The sequence below is a fragment of the Gadus chalcogrammus genome, chromosome 1 (genome assembly GCF_026213295.1).
Source record: "Gadus chalcogrammus isolate NIFS_2021 chromosome 1, NIFS_Gcha_1.0, whole genome shotgun sequence".
In the NCBI taxonomy this organism is placed as follows: Eukaryota; Metazoa; Chordata; class Actinopteri; order Gadiformes; family Gadidae; genus Gadus; species Gadus chalcogrammus.
The window spans coordinates 11,616,649-11,640,122 of NC_079412.1; the positions used below are offsets into that span (position 1 = coordinate 11,616,649).

Here is a 23,474-nt window from a genome sequence, read left to right on the forward strand (position 1 = left end):
CTGTCCAGGACCAATTACCTGACCAAATCACTGTGTCTGTTCTATGGACCCACATGACTGGGTCTGTCCTGCTCTTAAACTACATCAAACGCCATCCAAATGAGGAGAAATGTTTATTATAATTGTTGTGACTACTGAACCAGTGTCTCCTCTTCTATATATATATATATATATTTCCTTTCTTTTTATGTAATAAGCTCAGTTCAACGGAACAAAGTTTGGAAGTGTAAACATTTTAACCTTGCTTTTTCTTTTGCTATTGTGAAACGAATACCCGAGCAGAGTACATGTGTCGAAACACCAGAAAAAAGCTCTAATATTTGAACATTGGGAACAAACGTATCCAGTCCAAATACATTTTAGTTGAAATATTGAACCTCTGTTAAAACGTTTTGCAGCTGCATGTGAACATTACAATCCGAGAGGAGGGCAAGTGGGAACGCTCTGCAGAGATATTGTTCAGAGGGACACCAGCATGTTGCCCTTAGCAACACACAGGAGTTGCAATCGCAGGAGTTGAAAAGAGCAAACAACAGGCTATGTAGCGGACGATTCACATCCACAGTATAATGCACATTCCCCCCCCCCCCGCCCCCATCTGTCTGCCCCACTTGGTACATTCCGAGCCATTTAAATGAGCCGAATCAGCTGCAGAGGCGCTATAGAGCGGCGACAGCTGGCCTGAACCAGGAAGCATCCGGAGGGCTAGGCAGCAAAACACTGGGCTGTGAGGGGGAGTGCATGGACCCACTGCACCGTCTCCATGTATGTATGACAGGGATAGATTAATGCAGCGGCTTCCGCTGTTCATCTGTGTGTGTGTGTGTGTGTGTGTGTGTGTGTGTGTGTGTGTGTGTGTGTGTGTGTGTGTGTGTGTGTGTGTGTGTGTGTGTGTGTGTGTGTGTGTGTGTGTGTGTGTGTGTGTGTGTGTGTGTGACTGTCTGTTGTGGGACGATGCGCAGAGGTCTTTCTTTCTTTTCGTCTCCTTGCGGCACCTCCTCTTCATCCTTCACTCCTCATCATGTCCACTTTTCTGGACAGCAGATGTCACCCTGAGCTGTCTGTCTCTCTCTCTCTCTCTCTCTCTCTCTCTCTCTCTCTCTCTCTCTCTCTCTCTCTCTCTCTCTCTCTCTCTCTCTCTCTCTCTCTCTCTCTCTCTCTCTCTCTCTCTCTCTCTCTCTCTCTCTCTCTCTCTCTCTCTCTCTCTCTCTCTCTCTCTCTCTCTCTCTCTCTCTCTCTCTCTCTCTCTCTCTCTCTCTCTCTCTCTCTGAGCAGTAAAGTACGCTCCACCACCCCCCATCCCATGGTAAACAAAACCGCATCTGTCCTCTTGAACTCAGCCTTCCACCTCTGTCTGACTAACCCCACCCCCTCCCTCCCTCCAACACCTCCTGTCCCTTCATGGGTCTGACCAGTCCCCCAAGTGATATTCTTCATTGTATAAAGGAGGTTATTTGTAGACATGTTTACATTGTAGAGCTTTGTTGTGCTGAGAGAGCCAGCCGGGGATTTAGCCTGGGAGCCTCAGTTTATATCATTCGATTTCTACCTCATTATTACTACTACTACTATTATAACTACTACTACTATTCGGAGTACTACTTTCCTACTACTATTGGATATCTCTTATTAATTGTTGAGGAATAACATTCTACTCAAGTTCCTAAAACAACAAAGCTCAATTAGGGTAAGTAGATATGTTTGTGTTTCAGATGGTGATGATGAACACACTCTTTGTTTCATGGTTCTGTGTGATGGGGACAAAAGACATACATGCGTAAAGATGCGGGTTGATTGCCATTGACCCGTTGCTGCAATACATCAACGTCGCTGCCATATTTGAGAGGCCAAGGCTGGCCGATGAATACGGTTAAAAGGGATAGTTTTTCCTGGATTGAAACATTTGCATTTGTCAAACAACTTCAATGAGCATTTTTTTTATTCATGTTAAATCATATTAGTTTATATTGTATATACCAATCGTTTTTCCTTTTCCTTCTTTTTCATGCCACATAGATCATAAACACTTGAATAAAAACAACCGATTGAAATTGGTTGACAAATGTAAACGTTATAGTGCCTTTTATCTGGAAAAAAGCACAGCTCCCCCGTTTGCTGGTATTTGATAACAGGCCTTGTCTTGCCCTCTCCAATATGGCGGGGACGTAGACGTACGAACCAAGGCCAATGCGGCGTCTATGTTCATGGCCTTTGTCACCCACCTCAACAAGGAATCATTTTTAAATCCAGACAAAACAAAATAGTTGTTGTTGTGGTTTAATACTGATTATGATGCTAAACATAATCTTATACTGAATGATCGACACCAGTATGGAATTGCCAAATCTTTAAAAGAAAATGGCACATTGAAGTCCAACCACCTACCCAAATGAATGGTAAAATATGATGAATAATAATCACAAACGTAAAGCTCACCATGTGTCAGGGTGTTTGCATTAGGGCTGTCAAATGACCTTGAATAAGCCAACTATAATCATTTATATCATTGAGCCCCTTTCTCACTTTTTTCACCAAGAGTGCCCAGAATAGCAAATCAAACAATGTCATGCTAGGTCATGAAGAGTGTGCCGAAATCAAAGGGTCACTGTCATTCGTTTTGTGTTGGCACAGTGCAAGCTAAAGTCCTGGTTGAGTGCCCGCTCCTGTAGCTCCTGGCCAATGTGAAATAATTTTCCCAACTTACATCCAATTTTGGTGTTAAATGCTTTTTTTTAACAGTTTAAGTTGGGATGAATAGGCGTTTTGATGTCAAAACTTTGGGGATTCATGGATATTTTTGACTGATTGTACGTCAAGGATTGGTTGCTGCTACTGATTGTTCATAGCACTATGAATGAATCCTCTTGAGCACAAAAAAGTTATGGGAAAATCCCTGGACAATTATAAACTGAAAAGACTGAGAACCATGAGTGTGTGTGTGTGTGTGTGTGTGTGTGTGTGTGTGTGTGTGTGTGTGTGTGTGTGTGTGTGTGTGTGTGTGTGTGTGTGTGTGTGTGTGTGTGTGTGTGTGTGTGTGTGTGTGTGTGTGTCAGAACACAACATCTAACAAGGGTGAAATTGAGTAAACAAGCCAGTCTGTTGACACCCTGGCTGCCCTCTCTGACCCCTCATTGATGGGTATTATCTTCCTCTTGTTCTCCACAACACCCCTACTGTATCATGTTGGAGTCAGACAGCGAGCTCCACAGCATTATGCATCGCAATGAAATATACATGCAGAAAGACTCGCCTGCCTTAACATGACACTCTGTGATCGGCTGCTAAGGTCTCGGGGACGGTTGTTTTCATTGGCCAGCTGTCCGTTGGGAGAACTGGGTGTATGTACTGTATTCTATGTATCAAGGACCTTAAGGACTTGCCAGTGCCATGATCTTTTAATCTGGGGCAACAAGGCATCACAGTTGACAGGCTATGAGGCTACACTCCTACATCATCACAGCACATCGCCGTTCTTCCCCTCAGATCAGCCATAGGGACCCCTCTGACACGGCGGTCCTTCATCTGTTCTGCAGACGAGATGCTTGACGTCTGTGGAGCATCTTGTTGTTGTGTTGTCTCCTCACTCACCATGGGGGATGTGTGAGATTATGTAACGTTAGCTGCAGCGCGCCAAATATAGACACCATCAGGGGGATTATCTCCAGGCCTGGGGGGGCTCTGCTTGGCTAGGCTCGGTCCAGCTTGGATGTTTTTTTCCGGTGGGGCGGGTTGGTGGGGGGGAGGGGGGGCGATCCTCCTCTCCCCTCTCATGCCCCCTTCTAATAAAGTCAGTGAGATGTAACCCACGTGACCACACCACTGTTACCTCACAGTACAGTGCACTAGACAGGGCCGCTCGCTTGGACACAAGCCTTTCTCCACCTCCTCCCGTCGCTAGCATGGTTGAGTATATATTGGCTGGGGTCGCTCCTCTGTGCAGCAACTAACCTCATCCAAACACCAACTCTGAGTCAAGGCTTTGTGTATGAGAAGTACAGTGAAGCAGGTCAGTGGTCTTCCACATACTATTGTTCACAACTCAATCAGTTTCGATGAGTACATTTGAAATATAGAGAGGATTCGTATGCGGTAGAGTTGTGGAAGAATGTTTTTCCCTAGCCCTGCTAAGACTGTATCAAATAATATTGCTAAGTGTTCACCGGTACAGTAGAAGCATTGCGTGTCTGTGTGGGTTGAGTAGGAGGTGTTGATTGGGCGGTGTTGGACAGGAGGTGCTAAGCATGTGGTGCGTAGCATAAAAAGCATTTTTACTCTTTTATTTTCCACGTGGCAGTGTTGACTGTGTTTAACTGCATGAGAGTTTGTGTTTCCGTGAAGAAAGGCCATCTATATCACCTGTATGTGACTAGCTCCGGTGCTCATTCATATCCTAAACGCAGCCGCATCAGAAGACGCTAAACACATTAAGGCAAGGCAAGGCAACTTTATTTATTCACACTTTTCATACACGAGGCAAACTCAAAGTGCTTCACATAGAAAAATGGTCACACAATAAAAGGAAATAATAAATAAAATAGATGAATAAAGACAGTAAAGAAAACAATTAAGATGATTGTTTTCAATTTCCCCCCGGCGGATGTTAGAGGAAGAGGGAGACATATTTTGTCTAGCAGAGCAAAGCCGGTAGGAAGCAGACCCACAGACATCTACCATGCGGAGGATGAAATATTCATAGGGGCATTCAGAGGCAGGTGTGCAGTTGCACAGCAAAAGATTAATGAGCACCTACGGGTGTCAAAATAGACCCCTGGGGGAAGCAGCGTGAATTGAACACCCCCGGTTGGATCTGTTTTTGGGCAAGGGGTTCCTTTCTGTGTCCCTATAGCCCTCCCTGCCGCTTAAGGCATCCGTCTACAGTCTCCCTCAGCGTATGCCTACTCTACTGTTTCCGTTCTGTTATTTTGCATGATAACTTGTTTCAGTCCTGCAGAGGCACTGGCACGAATAGCCGTATATGTGTTGATGGTCTCTAGACTTTAATAGCCCATTGTTTCTTGATAGCAGCTTAGTTCGGACCCTCCACTCGCGCCTAACTCGGATCAGCCATGGACCGGAGAAGATGAAGGACGTCATTTAGGCAGAACAAAACAGGACTTGTTGGGGTGGTGGTTGACCGGTGGTTGATCTTAAACTCTGTTTCAACCGAAACCATACACACCTGTCTATTTATTTGCATAGGAAAATGTATGGTTTGGCTGCAAAGATATCCTCATCATATCACATCATGATACAATGGTCTCGACGCAATTTCATCCCATTTCAAAATTTGAATACGTGTCTGTATTCTAAACAGGCTACTTGTTTTTCTTATGGAAATTGTTTCACTCTCTTTCCCCAGTTGAGCTTCGCGGCGCACGTCACCTCCTCACTTCCCAGCATTCGTTGCCGGGAATCCCAGTGGCCCTAAAGCAGCCCATTGACCTTCGCACATCCATGGACGGAAAATACAAAGAGATCGCGGAGGTCAGCGCTTCACAGAATACACATCTCAGCTCACTCACTTAACATGTATCCCCATGTGGATCTGTGTTGTGTTTGAATGCTGTGCGTTTCCTAGTGGATGTTTATTTTGGGTGTACATGTGTTTCTCAGGAGCTGTTCTCCCGCAGCCTAGCTGAGAGCGAGATGCGGAGCGCGCCCTACGAGTTCCCCGAGGACAGCCCCATCGAGCAGCTGGAGGAGCGACGCCAGCGCCTGGAGAGACAGATCAGCCAGGATGTCAAGTGAGCCCCGCAGGAGAGCGCCCAGTCCAACATTAACCCTGGGGGACTTTGTGCGGGACAATCTCAGCTACTTGAGATTGTTCCAAATTATGAATGGGAAATGTACGTGTGCGTGTGTGTGTGTGTGTATGAGTGACTGATAACCACATCACCCTGGATCTCTTGTTCCCCAGGTTCGAGCCAGATATTCTGCTGCGAGCGAAACAGGAATTCATGAAAACAGACAGCGCTACAGATCTAGAGTAAGTGAGGGGCTGAACGCGGTCACTGCCTCTCACCTCATCAGCTGAACGTATTGGCTGATAATCGCACATCATGGAGCTTTGGAATATCTCTTCTGTCAGATATTTGAAGGACGAGGACCAGGCGAGTTACTATCTGGAGAGAGAGCTGATTCCTGAGAGGGAGTACCAGAGAGTCTCCATTTCCGGGGAGGAGAAATGCGGGGTGAGTTACGGCTGCTGAAGCTCCAGTAGCATGGCTGCATTAAAGCACTGCTCTTGTGTACTACATTTGTATCATATATATTTATATTATATTCATACATTGGTCTTTCACTCTATCTCTTATTCTTCTCTTCCATCCTCCTCATCTTACGTCTTCTTCTTCTTTTTCTCTTCCTACCTCTTCTTCTTCTTCTTTTCATCCTACCTCTCCATATTCTTCTTCTTCTTCTTCTTCTTCTTCTTCTTCTTCTTCTTCTTCTTCTTCTTCTTCTTCTTCTACTACCTCTTCTTCTTCTTCTTCTTCTCCACCTACCTCTTCTTATTACCACTATTTTCCTCCTACTACTTCTTCTTCTCCAAATCCTCCCTCTCTGTATAGGTGCCCTTCACAGATCTGCTGGATGCAGCCAAGTGTGTGGTGAAGGCTCTGTTCATCAGGGAGAAGTACATGGGCGAGTCTCTGCAGAGCTTCTGCCCGACCACCGCCCGCTACCTGCAGGAGCTGAGTGACCGGCCCCTGGGGGCCTGCGATGAGGACGTCCCAGAAACCACTGCTGGTAGCTTAACACAGACTTGCACGTGCGCACACACACACACATACGCACACGCACACATGCACACATGCATCAGCACAAGCATGAACGCACGCACAAGTACACATACAACTCAGCGAACGAGATCTAGAGATCTAGTATTGGTGAATCAAGTCTAATTACATGCAAACAAACAACTTAGACACTCAAGACATCCCGAAATACAAACCTGAAAGACTATTCTTTAAACATGCACCAGTTAATGTCAAAGACTCCACATCTCACTGGAAACCAAACTGGATCTCGACAATAATAAACGTCTGTTCTCTCAGTGCATGACTTCCAGGCAGTGGTCACAGATTTAGCGGCGTATGTGTTGCCCACTCAAGACGCCCTTGGGGACAAACACATCCATGTTGGCCCTGATCCCTGATTCTGTCCTCCCCTCTTAAGACCCCACTCACATGCACCCGGAACCCGGTTCCAAAACCCACCCCTACGAGAAACAACACCTGGCCGCCATGCCCCCGGACGCTGGCTACGGCTGCCAGATGGTCGATGGGGTGGTGCACGTGTTCACCTCCCAAAGCACCATGGACACGTGAGGCCAAGAACTACCCCACACACCACTGCCCACTTCACTGCTCACTAGGGTGGGGCAAGGCAAACACACACTGTTTGCCACACACAAGAATTGAGATCTGACTAATAATTGTTTGATAACTGTGTGTTTTGCTTGTTATTTTTCTTCCGCCTTTCTATACAACTCCTAATGTTTTTAAGGTGTTGACGTAGAACAAATTGATATTTAAGGCTCTTCGACTTTGAAGTACACACCAAATTAAATTTCGGCTTCTGGTGTTTGGGTTTATCCAGGAGCACAGAGCTTGACCTGCCCTATACGGACCTGCGAGAATACATTGCTGATATGAACATGATGATGGCCCTCATCATCAACGGCCCAGTGTGAGTTATGTACATAATGAACACGGTCATTTGTGTCAATTTGTGTATTATGTGTACATAATTAGGCCCTAATATATCGTACATTCCGAAAATCTGTGCAACACTCGGGAACACAATTGATCAAATCATTATAAAAACTGTTGAGGTGATGAGGTTGAAATTGGTTGACCTGAATTTCCGGCTCTTGTTCCTAACGGAGGCAGAAAATCCTTTTGCTATCGCCGTCTGCAATACCTGAGCTCCAAGTTCCAGATGCACATCCTGCTGAACGAGATGAAGGAGCTGGCGGAACAGAAGAAAGTCCCGCACCGAGACTTCTACAACATCCGCAAGGTGAGCGAGCCCCCGGAAACCCCGCCTCTACACTTTTTGAAACCGGATCTTCTGTGTAAAGATTTAGCAAAGAAAGAGCAAAGTTTTTAGAATTGTTTAATGTTTAAAGTTATAACAAAAAACAAAATAAATGTGTCAGTTCTATTTGTAAATGTTAAATAACATGCTTCCATAAAGACGGGGCTATGAAGAGGATAATGATGTGATGTGCTGATAAATTTATAGAAAATCTCACGGATGAGGTTTTCCTTCCCCATGCGTTTGTCTTCAGGTGGACACGCACATCCACGCCTCGTCCTGCATGAACCAGAAGCACCTGCTGCGCTTCATCAAGCGGGCCATGAAGAAGTTCCCCAAGGAGATCGTCCACGTGGAACAGGGCCGCGGCCAGACCCTCATGGAGGTCTTCGACAGCATGAACCTCACCGCCTTCGACCTGAGCGTCGACACGCTGGACATGCACGCTGTACGGCCGGCGGCTCCATCCCGATGATGAAAGATGTTATTTATCACATCTTGCTGGAATCTAGTGTCTGAGTGACCCTCTTTGTCGTCTAAACTCTTTTTTTGTGTTTCCTTTTTAGGACCGCAACACTTTCCATCGTTTTGACAAATTCAACGCCAAGTACAACCCTATCGGCGAGTCCATCCTCAGGGAGATCTTCATAAAAACAGACAATCACGTGGAGGGGAAATACTTCGGTCACATCATAAAGGTGCTCTTCAAATTGACCATAATGCACCCCGACACCTAAAACATGTAATCCTACACGCTTGCCAATAGCATGGGTTTGACGGTACACTGGCGCCATCTTCTGACTCCAACCTGTTACTACGCCTTCAGGAGGTAATGGCTGACCTGGAGGAGAGCAAGTACCAGAACGTGGAGCTCAGGCTGTCCATCTACGGCCGGTGCAGAGACGAGTGGGACAAGCTGGCCAAGTGGGCGGTCATGCACCACGTCTACTCAGACAATGTGCGCTGGCTTGTGCAAGTACCGAGACTCTTGTAAGATGTCTACATTTAATGCAATACATTTAACTATATTACCACACCAAATGTCATCTAGATAATTACATGAGATTAAAGTGAATAAAATGCTATTACATACATATTTGCCTACATATGTACACGCATACATGCAATATGCATTTTTGATGTTTGAAAATGGAATATTGATTTGTTTACAAATTGGCCTTACTGAAAAGCAGTTTCTTCATTTGTTTTTTGCACCTACTTTAGGATCTTTTTCTCCTATTTTTCTCCTTTACTATTTGAATATGTTTGAACAATCTCAAGGTACCAAATTGCCTGGATGTTATAACAAAAAAGCGATTTTCTGCCCCTCTCTTCCAAAGTGATGTCTACCATACCAAGAAGCAGCTGTCCAGCTTTCAGGAGATGTTGGAGAACATCTTCATGCCCCTGTTTGAGGTCACCGTCCACCCAGGCAGCCACCCTGAGTTACACCTCTTCCTACAGCATGTAAGTGCTTCTCTTTTGTTTATCCAGAACGCATTAAAAACCTCATTCAAATGCGCAGTGTTTGGCAGATCTCATTATAAGGTTAAAACCTTTTACTGTATCCAACTACAAAAAGATTATTGAAGTGTGACAGATGCCAAACACTCCCTGGCCTTTACATCATAGAGTCTGTTTCATGCTGTTGCCATGGAAACATAACATGAAGAGCAGAGTGTGTGCGTGTGTGTGTGGAATTCAACACGTTCGGCGAATTGGTTCATAAACGGCAACGTGTTGTTTAGGCCTACCGCGATTATGTGCATGTTGTGTTATTCCAAAGCATTGCGTGTATGTAAATATGAGTTTCCCATTGCAACAAATAAAATTACAATTCCTTTGATAATTTAATCTATTTTTTAATTTACATTTAATTAATTTTGATTGTGTATTATTGTTCCTGGGTTGGTCTTTGCAGGTGGTGGGCTTCGACAGCGTGGATGACGAATCCAAGCCTGAGCAGCACATCTTTAACCTGGACAGCCCGCTCCCAGCTAGCTGGACAGGGGAGGAAAACCCCCCCTACTCATACTACCTCTACTATACCTACGCCAACATGACCGTGCTCAATCACCTGCGCAGGTATGGCCCTCAACAACTGGACTGATCACCGTATGTTGTGACAAATCCTGGATGTTTATGCCGAAAGAAATCCAACTTCATGTATTGATCTTAGAATATGATGGGAAATGCGTGTCAAAGCAGTACAGCACAGTCATAACAATTACACATGTGTGGAAGCTCAGGAGGAAGAGCAGTTTGACTTTTAACTAGAAGGTCGCTAGTTCGATCCCCGATCCCCGAGTGTCGAGGGGTCCCTGAGCAAGACACTTAACCCTAACTGCTCCCGACTAGCTGGCTGTCGCCTTGCATGATTGACTCAGCCGTCGTGTGTATGAATTTCAATTCAATTCAATTCAATTTTATTTGCATAGCCCTTAATCCCCATTACAGTCTCAAAGGGCTTAACAGGCCAAATATTCATGAACCGTTGTAAGTCGCTCAGGATAAAAGCGTCTGCCAAATGTCCTAAATGTAAATGTAAATTTAAAGAATATGCAACAATATAAGACACAATATGCATAGTAAAAAAAAAATCAGCACTTTGCTAAAAGTGTCATCTAGAATGTCGTGTAGAGTTTTGGTCGAGAAGTGTGCATTCCCATTGCATATGAGTGCACTAACACCCGGGGTGCGTATGTGTTGACGACGCCCAGGCAACGTGGGTTCAACACCTTTGTGCTGCGTCCCCACTGCGGAGAGGCAGGACCGATCCACCACCTGGTGTCTGGCTTCATGCTGTCAGAGAACATCTCCCACGGCCTGCTGCTGAGGAAGGTAACCACGCTTTCATACTCGATGAAACCGAAACACATGGATCCAACATGTGCAGTATCATGTGAACACAGACTCACGGTTAACTCAGGACTCATGCCCCTGTGTCCAGGCTCCCGTCCTGCAGTACCTGTACTACCTGGCCCAGGTCGGCATCGCCATGTCCCCCCTCAGCAACAACAGCCTGTTCCTCAGCTACCACCGCAACCCCCTCCTGGAGTACCTGTCGCGGGGCCTGCCGGTCTCCCTGTCCACAGACGACCCCCTGCAGTTCCACTTCACCAAGGTCAGACCCCCTCCCTGGCCGTGGTGCAAGAAACACTGTCCATTTTATTTATCAGTAACTGTAATGGTATCCTCATAGTCTGCTTCGTAAGCCAAAAGCTTATGGAGTGTGAACTAGAATCCTATTGTTTTAACCCATTGTGTATCACTTACTGAAATGGGATCATCATCAGTATTTCCCCCAGAAAATGTCTTAGTCAAGGTGGTCAAGGAGCAGGGGGGGGGGGGGGGGGGGGCACGACCATTGTTGTAACAGTATTACTGATGCATTATTGATCTTTATTTTTTACACCTGATGGAAGCATGTTTTCTTTCCCTACGAGTTTTCTACTTTGTTAATGCATAATAATTAAAAAATATTTATTAATGTATTATTATTATATTATATTATATATATATATTTTTTTTTATATACATTGGTAGTCAAGGCGGGGCCCTATTGTTGTTATAGCGGCCGCCTTAACAACACAGTACTGGGGGAAACACTGATAATAATTTGCTTCTGAAGCCCAAATTGAGCTCATACTGAGCACAACTTCTCCTCAAGAGCTGGAATCATATTGTATTAACATAGTTAAGCACACAGACCGGAAATCTAGCGTGGCTGCATTTTTTCAAATTCAGACACAAACAAAAACATTGTATCCCAGCCGGGCCGCCGTCACCTGGTCCCTGTTAACCCAGTGTTCCCCGATGTGTTTCCCTCTTATCTTTGCATGTCTGCGGTGCAGGAGCCTCTTATGGAGGAGTACAGCATCGCGGCCCAAGTGTGGAAGCTGAGCTCCTGCGACATGTGTGAGCTGGCCAGGAACAGTGTGTTGATGAGTGGCTTCTCCCACAAGGTGAACCCACGCAAAATGAAAAAAATTCCCTGCAGGAATTCCCCGTATAGTAAATGATTGAACAATTCTAGACAATTTTGTTTGGGGAAAAGCTTCCACTCCACAATTAGAATGTGTTTATTTATTGTGTGATATGTCTTGTTCCTATGTTAATGATATTACCTGGACCGCAAATGATATTACATTAGGGGATATTGCTGTTTATGACTTTATCCTGCAAGGAAGTCCCTTTTTAAGTCTTAATCCACTGAACTGCAGATGGTTTGCATGGATAATCGTGTATGTCTTCAACAGATTATGTTTTGATTATCTTGAATTTGGTCTATATAATATATCCTCATGGATTAATTAATTTGGCTAATTGGATGTTGTGTCCATTAGGTGAAGAGCAACTGGCTGGGCCCATACTTTGGGAAAGAGGGCCGCGAAGGGAACGACATCAGACGGACCAACGTGCCTGACATCCGCGTGGCCTACCGATACGAGACCATGTGTGAGGAGCTCAACCTGATCATTCAGGCCATCCGCACAGACCAGCTGGAGACCATCGAAGAAGAGGCCTGTCTGACTATGAAGGACTAGATGCTTCCAAGAAACATCATTACGAATCAAGTCAAGCCCTTCTATTTTTACATTGGGACCAAGTCAGAATTTGAACACAAATCACAAAACTTTTGAAACCAGAAGTGATGGTGAATTAATTAAAAAGCAGAAATGCATTACTAGGAGACTGTGAGTTACCATGGCTTAGCAATGTGAAAGGGGCCCTGTTATGGCCTGTTTTAAGGGTCTACACTATCCGAAGTGTTTAACGTTCTATTATTGTTGTGATTGTTGTGGTTCAAGAGTTCCTTTTGTATTCACTGTAGTCAGTGTGTTTATTCATGTGGCCATATTCTTTTAATTTCTCCTTCCTCTAGTCTGTATATCACGTCATTTCTTTTTGCACAGCATGAACGAGAGCAACTCTTAAGATATTGTTATCAACATTGACCATGTCGACTTCCAATCCTCATATTAGCGGATAGCAGTGAGGCATTGCTCCTTTCTGTGAAGTGCTGTATTGTGCATTGCAGTATCATACCAGGCTGTTATTGTGGGTGTGTGAAATCATCAATACATTCACCTTAATGCACGTATGAAAGGCTGATTTGAATTCATACTTGCATAACCATGGGAACCGGATCATTAACCACAACACTGCCATGTGACAGGCCTCAGCGACATCACTCCACAGCCCCACCCTACAGGTTTATATCTATTTAGTTGTTTCTGTAATGTTCTTTGGCCCATCCAGTGTTTTCCAGTGGGGTGATAAATTGACGTGATGTTGTAACTCTGTCAATGCATGGCCCCTTTGTTTGAAAAAGGGGCATGGTAACTATGTCTACCTTTACTTAACCTGGCTTTATTTTGACATTATTTGATCAAAACAAGTCAAGCATACATGGCTGAAAGCTGTGAATCATTAACTGTGCTGGATCTAAGAACGCTAAATTCACAAGGAGAAAAAAGCTATTAGCGACTTGAACCTGATCATGCTGTTGATGTTGTCTATCGGCTTCCATGGCTATATATTATTAGCCATGAGAAATAGACTAAGGACCTCCTTGCATTGGTCCATTGTGATAAGTTCACTAAAGTATAGCACTGATCTCCATGTCAAAAGGTGATTAAAAAACATAGTTATTGCTACAGTTGACCAATTGAAGGAGTTTAAATATTGCTATAATACTTGGATGCAAAGGTTGGGAATATTTGTATAGATTTGACATTAAGGTAAATACATACCGACAGCGCTATCCATGGTTTGATCTGTATCCATCAATGCAAGTTTAGGTCATAGTATGGCAAGCCGAATTGTCATTTACTAACTAAGTTTGACTATACGGAATTAACATTGTAGATATCAACAACTTCTTTCTGACTAGTCGTAATATCATTTTGAATACTTGGAATTTTCATTCAAGATATCTGTAATGTAATTGTGACTAGTCGAAACGACAGATAGAGATAGGCCTATCTGTAATTCAGTTTTGACTAGGCGAAACTGAATTACGTCACGGAAAAAGACATTAAACTCGTCACACATCTTAAATGACAATTGACGATATCTGTAATTCAGTTTTGTATGGCAAGCCGAATTGTCATTAACTATGTTTGACTATCCGGAATTAACATTGTAGATATCAACAACTTCTTTTTGACTAGTCAGAACATAAAAAACAACGAAGAACTTTAAAAAAAAATAATAATAATTTAAAAATAACAGTTAACATGAGTAAGAAGGACATATCAAAAAATTGAGCTATTTCCCAAACTGTCAACAACGGAGGTCAAATGTTTATGTAGACTCTGTTGTCTTGTCCCCTGGATGGGGACATCCTTTTTACAGGGCAAGAATCTTTCATATATTTTTTTAACAGCTTGGCCCCCACCTCTGAGGGGTGGTCTGTGAGGAAACGCTTATAATGGGTTGACTTGGCCAAGAGGGTGGGACTACTAGTGGTGGACACGGGGTAGCGTGGAGGGTAGGCCAGCGACAGCAGCATGGGCTATCTGCCTAGCAGGTAGGATGCGTTAGATGGAGGAGCCAGCGATGAGGGGACTGGCTCATGGAATGCAGAAAAGAATATACGAGACGAATTATACTTTTATTGTTTATTGGTATTATTGGTCATTTTTCGAGGCGCAATACAGCCCACCTCTATAGCCAGTACTATGGCAGGGCATGTGCCAAGTTTGGCAACGCACATGGCCTCGCGCCTGGTTTTCAATCAATCTTTTCTTTATTTTAATAGAGGCAACAGAAAAAGAAAAGAAAACTTGAGTGTGGCCCCTTCACCAAAAAGGGATTCATACTTTGCAGTCACGTGACTACCATGGCTACCTGGAGGACAACAAACGCAGGCAAAATGGCGACGAATAGCGGCCAGCCAGGGGAATTGCAGCCTTGCAGATTTCCAATAGGCCTACTACAATCAATCAACTATTTAGACTATAAATGTTCAAATTAGATATCAAGAAAAGATAAACATATTGGGAACTTTTGATCCATACAGCAACCGCTGATGTGTTCATTGCTTTGAAGTTGGCAACGTCTCGACCAGACTTGGAGTTTGGAGAATTATCTTATAGAGAATCCGTCACCTTACACCGCACAAAAAAATGAAAGCCTACACAAGGATGCCAAACTTTTTTTCAAGAGTGGATGGGTTAACAACGTTGTCATATTGGAGGTGAAAAACAGGAATATCTTCATAATCAAAGCAAAGGTGAGAGACTATCTAGCTATCCGCAAAACGATCAACAAATACATTTTCTCTGAATCAAATAACTAAGAAGCTCTTTTATTGGCCAAGTAATGCGGTAGGGTCCACACAAGTTACATTTTGCATTTCTGAGTTCCAGTGCAGCGGAGCTTTTTGCTGCACTCTGAAATAAAACTGCTGTGCTGAATTCTGATGCCTCCGCTATTTTTGCCAGATTGGGCCAGATTTTCCGCCCAATCTGGCAACACTGACAATCCCCATGACGGCAGAGGGAGGGTTATTTTAATTTTGAAATAATCGTAATTATGTGTAATTAAACAATATATATTACTTATGGCAAATTCGAATCAAATATACAATAATACATATCATGTCTATAGCTAACTTTTGCGTTATTTAGAAAAGGTACTCGAATCAGGATCGCTTTTAACTCACTTTATTTGGCCTAGTTTCGGTATGGTTACTATACCGCAAAAGGAGAGGAATCGTATATCCACGCGCGGAGCGACGCTTGGCAGAGCATCCGAGGTTGCCTGGCCCCTGCCCCTCTAGAGAATCTCTCATGGACATATTATAAAATCTCTCCCCTCATCGGGGTCCTGCTATGTTTAGATATGGAGTAGGCGTGGCCTACGTTACGTGGTACATGCTCTGATTGGTTATGATTTGAGAGCCTGCCTCTGGTTTCCTCATATGTGTTAAAGATGTTGCCATTTGTGGCTGGAGTAGTTATTACAGCTTATATGTTTGGTCCTGCTCAGAGTAGTCTTGCAAAGCCAGACCAAACTACAGCAAGTAGAATAGTCTGGAACCACGCTATTTAGAGCCGTCTATCCGGGGGGAAACTGGGCTGGCCTGTTTTTATTTCTTTAAACCAATCACAATAGTCTAGGGCGGGGCTAACCCAGGGAAGCAGCAGCGGTGCGTCCATGCAAAATAGTGCCGGGGGGGAAATTATCACCAAATCCACACGAACCGAGTTTGAGGGGGAGCACAATACGGGAAAGCCAGCAACAGGAAGGGGAGGAGTAGCGGTGGAATGCAGTGCTAGCGCTGTCCATTTGCGCTCAGCAAGAGTATGCTCAGAGTGATAGATATAACAGAGGGACAGCTGTCACTAAACGATCCTAAGCAGTTTTATTTCAGAAAAAAAAGCTCCGCTGCGCTGGAACTTCAGAAATGCTTGAGAAAATGTAACTTGTGTGGACGCTACCGCATTACTTGGCCAGTAAAACAGCTACTTAAAAGTTATTTGATTCAGAAAACAGCTATTTGTTGATCGTTTTGCAGATAGATAGTCACTCACCTTTGCTTTGATTATGAAGATATCTCTGTTTTTCTCACCTCCCAAATGACAATGTTGTTAACCCATCCACTCTTGAAAAAAAGTTTGCTATCCGTACTTTTGAAGGCTTTTATTTTTTTGTGCGGTATAAGGTGACAGACTCTCTATAAGATACATGTAAATATCTCCAAACTCCAAGTCTGGTCGAGACATTGCCAACTTCAAAGCAATGAACACCTCAGCGGGTGCTGTGTATGGATCACAAGTTCCGAGTATGTTTTTAACTTTTCTTGATATCTAATTTGAACATTTATGGTCTAAATAGTTGATTGGCTGCAATTCCCCTGGCTGGCCGCTATTCGTCGCCATTTTGCCTGCGTTTTTTGGCCATGGTAGTCACGTGACTGCAAAGTATGAATTATAACTAGTCAGAATCAAATTGTAGATATCTCAAACTGGAATTACAGATATCTACAATTCAGCTGCAGATATCCGTAAATACAAAGTGGATATCCGCAACTGAATTGTAGATATCTGCAATGAGAAACCCCATAGACATGATGAATGGCAAAAATGACGTCATTTCTAGGAGGAATTTGCTGGATATCTGAAATGACAATTGTGGATAGGAAGAATATAGTTGCGGATATGCGAAATGTTATTTTTGACTAGGCGAAACAGAATTGCAGTTATCTGCAACGCATATCCAGTTTAGCGAATTTACGTCAAATCGGCTTGCCATAGTCGAAAGTTGTAGTTGAGAGAGATTGGATTTGAGCAACCCACTCAACACACACACACACACACTCACACACGCACGCATGCACACACGCACGCACGCACGCACACACACAGGAGCATAGTTTGGGAATTAACTTTTTTTTCCCCCTCGTTTACCCTCTTGTTTACCTTTATCTTATCTAACGAGGGAGCCCTGACGGTCTCTCCGTCCTGTCTCCCCACACTGTCTTTTATGTTTCTTGGACGGGATGGTCATTTCGTTGCTCTGTACTTGTGACATGTGCAATGACAATAAAGTATCTATCTATCTATCAATGTTTAGTTCCATAACTTTTATTTTATTGGAAATATCAATATTTTCAGATCAATTTAAACCAGACACAAAGGGCTTTATAGATAATGACACCTATTAGGAAGTAGACCTACATTATCTAGGCCTAATATAAATCTGGCAATTAAATAAAATAATTTGATATATATTTGATGTTTCACGATGACTTCTTGGTGGTATTTTGCTTTGCGATGATGAACTCTAATATGAGTTTTGCTGTTTGTCTGGGCTTTTCCATTACCACCGAGTGGCCACAGTTCTCCAGCAGGTCCACTCTGCACCCAGGTATATGTTCTTCAATGATCGCAGCACCAGAGACATCCACCACCTGGCAAAATTGTTAACGTTGAATTATCTGCTATCCCAAATCATTTAATGCATCTTAAACCTAGCCAAGTAAAATACACATTTGTATCATACCTGGTCCTTTTTGCCCCATATTATTTGTAGAGGTGTAAAAATCAGATGCAAGTGCTCTTGTAAGGCATATCTTGATCTTTCGCTGATGAGTTCCATGAAAACTTAAAAAAATCAAAATAAATGAATTGCCTTTAGCTCACATCGAGGGAATATGGTTAATGGACAATAAGCAACTAAGCAATCCACCAACCTTCTTCATAAAATTCATTGTGCGGAAGCCGAACATCTACCAGACCTTGAAGAATCTAAACAATGGATAAAAAAATACATTTTATGATTAGTAAATATATTATTATTGTGAGTCTACATCTCTATGATTTAAAAATGATGTGGATCTGACCTGCTGAGGGATCTTGAAGCGAACATGGGAGCAGAGTTTCAACATGTCTTCCATCTCCTCCGGTGTGGTTGGAATCAGTGGGATGCTTAGTGTATACTGGTTGTGCTGGAGGTCTTGTAGATGGTTGTCGAATTTGGTCTCAGATAAATGTTTTATACCTGTGGGTTAAAATGAAAGAAATGTCTTATTCTTCAAAAAAAGCCCTGATACTTTAGGACCAAAACATCAACCGATCAGGGACAACAATGCATTTCATGGTCGATTTTGAACAGATTCAATTAGACTTACAGACAGTATAGACTTACCATCAGGACAAATTAGTGTCATGCTACAGATATCTAAGGGATAGCAGGCTGCATAGACCCCCGCCACACTGCCCCCCATCGAGGCTCCCACCAAATGAAAGGGCTTCCTGTTCAAGCGGATGGCCTCTACGAACTACATAATGAGATGAAATGAATTGAGCTTAAGCAGGTCAATTGAAAGCCGGGGGAAACTCCATTAGACAAACAGTATATTATTATTGATGAATTTTTGTGGCTTGTTTATTGGACAAAAATAAGTTAACCAACTTTTTATTTGAAAGACCCAAAATGAGAAAAGGCATCATATTTTAAAAAGACCTACCTGACGGATCCGTCTGGCCTGTCCTTGAATCGAATAATCGTCTTTATTGGTTCTGGTTGTCCCCTCATGCCCAGGCATGTCCACACAGAGGATGTGCAGATGTTTGGGTAGATACTTAAGCACAAAGGGGAGGAGGTTACCACTCATAATGCTGATATGTTTATTTACAAGAAATTGTGTGTAAAAGCAAGAAGTCAACTTCAATAGAGGGGGGTCCTTGGGAGTGATGTCTGTTCTAGTATGTCAATGCAATCCGTCCTTTCAAATCTTTAGACCCTTGTAAATGTATACAGGGCTTGTACATCAGAATGCATCAGGGGATTTTTTGTGGGCCATACTCTGCTATACCGAGAGCTGTAGTGCTGTAAACCAATGTGAAAACCATTGTATTAATCTAAATTGTTGTTTTGCCAAATCTCAAATGAGACACGCTGTGGCAGTTTCAAACACAACAATTTTGCCCCATAATGACAAATTCTTGCATGATTTATTATTTAACATTATTTAAATGATCCTATGCTCCCAAAATTGAGTTGTGACATTGCGATGTACAAGCCTTATTATGATCATAATCAAGCGCTATAGTTCAGCAGAACAACCCACAAACACACATACAGAAAAATGACCTTCTGATTATGTGTTTTCGTGTTGAATTATTGTAATTGTTAAATATTCATGGCACATCAAAGACGTGCAAAGTTGCAATGATGTATTTTATTTTAATTTATTTATCTAATATTAATGTGGGATAAAAAAAAACTGACATTGATTACTAATGTAAAGTCTGACAAGCCAACAAGCCCATACCTAGCTGAACATGGCTTACTTTTATTTCACTGCATATTTTTTATCTGTAAGAGCGTAATTGGCTATTTAGTGAATCCAAACTCTGCCTCAGGTAGTAAACTGTAAAATAGTGTCTATTTGTATACGGGCCACTATTGAAATACACCTACAAAGGTTCTGGCATGAATCAGTTTCTCTAGGGTAGAATCCCTTTGGTAAAATATCTTTCAGTTTTTGGCTCTGTGCTGTCTCCCCCTAGAAGTTCCGGTCGAAAAATAGTTAGACATCTGCTTCCAAGATTAATGTTAACTAGAAAAGGAATTTCCTGCATACAATGCGGTGAGTGCTGCAAAGTGAGTTTGAAAATATTTTTTTAATAAAGCCACAAATATTAAGACAATAAATAAATGTTAAATGGCTTAAATCAAATGAAGGGATTTGAAAGAAAGAAAGTGACAGCTGAAGGAAATTCGCAAGGCATTGCTAAAGATGCAGAAATGTAAAATTAATTGAACTGAAGAATCTGAAAGGTCAAACTTATTGCCCTGCACTGCACTGGTGTGTGTGTGTGTGTGTGTGTGTGTGTGTGTGTGTGTGTGTGTGTGTGTGTGTGTGTGTGTGTGTGTGTGTGTGTGAGTGTGTGTGTGTGTGTGTGTGTGTGTGTGTGTGTGTGTGTGTGTGTGTGTGTGTGTGTGTGTGTGTGTGTGTGTGTGTGTGTGTGTGTGTGTGTGTGTGTGTGTGAGGAAATTGGAAATCGAGGAAGGAGATAGGTCTCAAAGTTTGTAGAGAATAATAAAGAAAGAAAGAATAAAACTTATGAAGAACAATAGTTGAGCGCTGCATGCAGCACTCATATAATAATCAACCATTGTTGTGCCTTCCTATTACCTTGACAACGGTGAGCCAGGTGTCTTTGTGAGCAGAGAAACTATGCAGCAGGAGGATAGAGGGCCTCATTCCCGGCTTGCCCCTGCAGGAGTAACAGAAGCGGTAGCCGCCGCAGTCTGCGTAGCGCACCTGAAGGCCCAGAGTCCGTCTCCAGTACCTGAACAACAGCAGTTCATCTGGATTGATCACTGTGTTGTGTTCAAGCATATCGTCTACATGCACACACACACACACACACACACACACACACACACACACACACACACACACACACACACACACACACACACACACACACACACACACACACACACACACACACACACACACACACACACACACACACACACGCACACACACACACCTGCGCATATCATTTTTGCTTTAGAACTAAATGTTGTCACTGCTGATAAAATGAAATTAAGATGTAGAAATCAGACCTCCTCAGTGTTGAGGAATGTATTAATCATTAAACAGTTGGATGTTGTTTTTCCTCATGCTGTTCTGTTCCTCCCTGCCAGAGCCCTGTCTCTGACCCCTACTGTTAGCTCATGACACATTTTCTCTGCCAGATCACGCCCCTCTGTGCCAGATTCCTTTCTCTGACCCCCACATATGTTAAGCTTTCATCCTGATATTTATCCCGCTGCCTGCCAAACATCGTTCTCTATCGCTCCACTCCTCTGGCGCAGTTGATCGAACAATTTATGTTTATTCACCTTCATCCGGTTCTCAACCTTCTCCTCCCTGCCAGACCTCTGTCTCCATCCCCAAATGGCTCTTATTTTTTCCCACATGCCCAACGACAGATCCCCCACACACCAACAGGTCTGGGGCCGATGTTGCCCAGGTATCACACCCCACAAAATCTTCAGCCTAGAGAGGGTGTAGGTAGTTTCTGTCTAGCTTTATTTGAATAACGGTAACCCGATAGGAATCAGTGGGTTACACCCTTTTTTTATTTAAACAGGTGATGATCAGAGGTTACTGCTACCCCCCCCCCCCTGTCATGTGTTAATATATGACAACAATATTATATAGTTTGTTGTGTGATGAATTAAAGAGGACAATAATAGGAGGGCAAACATGATTAACACGCAGAAAGAGAATTTAATTAACCACGGAAGGACTGTGGGGAGGGTTTTTGGTATCCTGTGAGATCAGCAATCTAAGGAACAGACTTGAAACCTGCACTTTGATTTGATCATACTTCTTCATTGGCATATAGGTTTGACCAGGGTAATCTGGACCCAAGCCCAACTTCGGATAGGGGCAGACGCTTGCTCATACAATATACACCATATTATAATAGTTGAGAAGAGAATAATAAAAAGTACTAAACTGTCTGTCTTACCAGTGGTATACTCTAATGAGTACTGAGGGCCAAAGAAGAAAGGATGCACCAAAAGCCACAATAGGAATAGCCAGTGTTGCAGCAGCAATTACAAACAGGTTCACCACATCAAAATCAGCAGCCATGGCACCCCTAACGAAACAAACAAAATAAACATTTGCATACCTCAAAAAAACGTATCAAGTTCAAATACTATTACCCATATCAATATTTGACTGCTACACAAAGCCTTTGGATACTTACAGGCATATAACATAAATTATATGTCTTCAAACCCAGAACACAGAAGGAAAAATGTTAGTATTAGTGAAAGTCTTTTCCCACACCGTAAACTCATATTTAGACATTGGAACGATGAAAAGATTTGGAAATGATCCTAACTTACGTATTCCGATTATTTTCCTCTTCATATATCGTCGGTCAGGAGCTGGCACACATAACTGATGGTCAAACAAAGGCAGAAGGTCTCAATGTCTGTGATACAGACATATGGTCAAATGTCCTTGGAAAGAACACTAGCCGGGCTGATTATTTGGTCGGGCTGACTGTATTGATTGATCGGTTCATTGTGTGAAACCAGGCCCCTTTGTTATTGTGTCAATTATTTAAAGTGAGCGTGCAGATCAGTGTTCGCCCAGAGCGCGGTAAAGTGAGGCATACAATAATGTGGTCATAAAATCCATCCTATAACATGTACAAATCATTTGCTATCCACTGAGGTTCAAGATATCCTACTGCTTGATAAAAGTATGCCTCTGTATATATTTAAAAGTGAGAGCTTTCAATATAAAACCATACATACTACAAAGAAAGATCAAAAGTGTGGAACGGATTTCCTTATCCATTGTAGTGCATTTGACAATAGTTTAATATCAAGCCACAAAATAAAGCTATTCATTGTACCATATTCTTTTGCGGACGGTTTCAAAACAGTAAGGAGGCACAACACAATGGTGACGTTTCAAAAAATCTAACAATAAATATCTTCTGTTATGACAGTATTTGCGTCTTTTTCAACTAATTTTCCATCACCCATTCATTCAAATTCCAGTGAAGGGAGGAAGTAACACATATCTGGATGCAAACAGGATGAGAGGCCTAAAAAGAAGGGAGGGGCTTGTGTATAATCTGGCTTTTATCAACATGGTTGAAAATGAGAACTTATCCACACAGTGCAGAACCCTAGGGACCAGCAGCATATTGGGAAGGAAGTATTTATAGTTGACATTCTGCAAATCCAACAATGGAGCTTTCTTTTTGAGAAGATATTCTCCAAATCTGCAAGCAACATTTCTATTTCAAATGAAAATGTATTAGGCCTACTTGAACCCTATCACAACAGACCCCCCCCCCACAGTGCTATGATCTACCACCGGGTGTCAGGGTAGCAACAGACAGGGTGTTCTCCAATACCGTTTCACACAA

The 23,474-nt window shown here is 42.9% G+C and overlaps 2 protein-coding genes across 3 annotated transcripts; one reads left to right on the forward strand and one right to left on the reverse strand.

Moving 5' to 3' along the window:
* The first annotated feature begins 678 nt into the window (after window positions 1-678).
* On the forward strand, window positions 679-15,044 carry ampd2b (adenosine monophosphate deaminase 2b). 2 transcript variants are annotated; one of them, XM_056589573.1, is made up of 18 exons: window positions 679-765; window positions 5,360-5,484; window positions 5,614-5,744; window positions 5,918-5,986; window positions 6,089-6,191; window positions 6,570-6,747; window positions 7,177-7,324; window positions 7,600-7,689; window positions 7,893-8,022; window positions 8,294-8,488; window positions 8,607-8,738; window positions 8,867-9,030; window positions 9,381-9,507; window positions 9,962-10,125; window positions 10,761-10,881; window positions 10,991-11,164; window positions 11,895-12,005; window positions 12,387-15,044. In XM_056589573.1, exons 2-18 carry the CDS (start codon window positions 5,455-5,457, stop codon window positions 12,585-12,587), a joined length of 2,268 nt encoding a protein of 755 aa, XP_056445548.1. In that variant the 5' UTR covers window positions 679-765; window positions 5,360-5,454; the 3' UTR covers window positions 12,588-15,044. The 2 variants fall into 2 exon arrangements, with proteins under 2 accessions (XP_056445548.1, XP_056445543.1); XM_056589568.1 differs by lacking the exon at window positions 679-765 and adding an exon at window positions 1,455-1,687.
* Window positions 15,045-17,630: 2,586 nt separating this feature from the next.
* Window positions 17,631-22,342, reverse strand: LOC130390989 (monoacylglycerol lipase ABHD6-like). Its single transcript, XM_056601174.1, has 8 exons — window positions 22,050-22,342; window positions 20,696-20,852; window positions 19,022-19,135; window positions 18,700-18,832; window positions 18,395-18,552; window positions 18,245-18,299; window positions 18,055-18,155; window positions 17,631-17,962 (listed from the first exon to the last, which is right to left on the reverse strand). Exons 1-8 carry the CDS (start codon window positions 22,172-22,174, stop codon window positions 17,792-17,794), a joined length of 1,014 nt encoding a protein of 337 aa, XP_056457149.1. The 5' UTR covers window positions 22,175-22,342; the 3' UTR covers window positions 17,631-17,791.
* Between the last annotated feature and the right edge of the window lie 1,132 nt (window positions 22,343-23,474).

What these genes read in the sequence shown, in the direction of transcription:
- ampd2b (XM_056589573.1), top strand. Translation starts at nt 5,455, where the DNA reads ATGGACGGAAAATACAAAGAGATCGCGGAG. An exon ending in GACAGCGCTACAGATCTAGA is followed by an intron (nt 5,987 to 6,088) that starts GTAAGTGAGGGG and finishes CTCTTCTGTCAG; the next exon opens with ATATTTGAAGGACGAGGACC. An exon ending in CGTCCCAGAAACCACTGCTG is followed by an intron (nt 6,748 to 7,176) that starts GTAGCTTAACAC and finishes TCCCCTCTTAAG; the next exon opens with ACCCCACTCACATGCACCCG.
- LOC130390989 (XM_056601174.1), bottom strand. Translation starts at nt 22,174, where the DNA reads ATGGCTGCTGATTTTGATGTGGTGAACCTGTTTGTAATTGCTGCTGCA. An exon ending in CTCATTAGAGTATACCACTG is followed by an intron (nt 20,853 to 22,049) that starts GTAAGACAGACA and finishes GCTGTTGTTCAG; the next exon opens with GTACTGGAGACGGACTCTGG. An exon ending in TATGGGGCAAAAAGGACCAG is followed by an intron (nt 17,963 to 18,054) that starts GTATGATACAAA and finishes CAATTTTGCCAG; the next exon opens with GTGGTGGATGTCTCTGGTGC.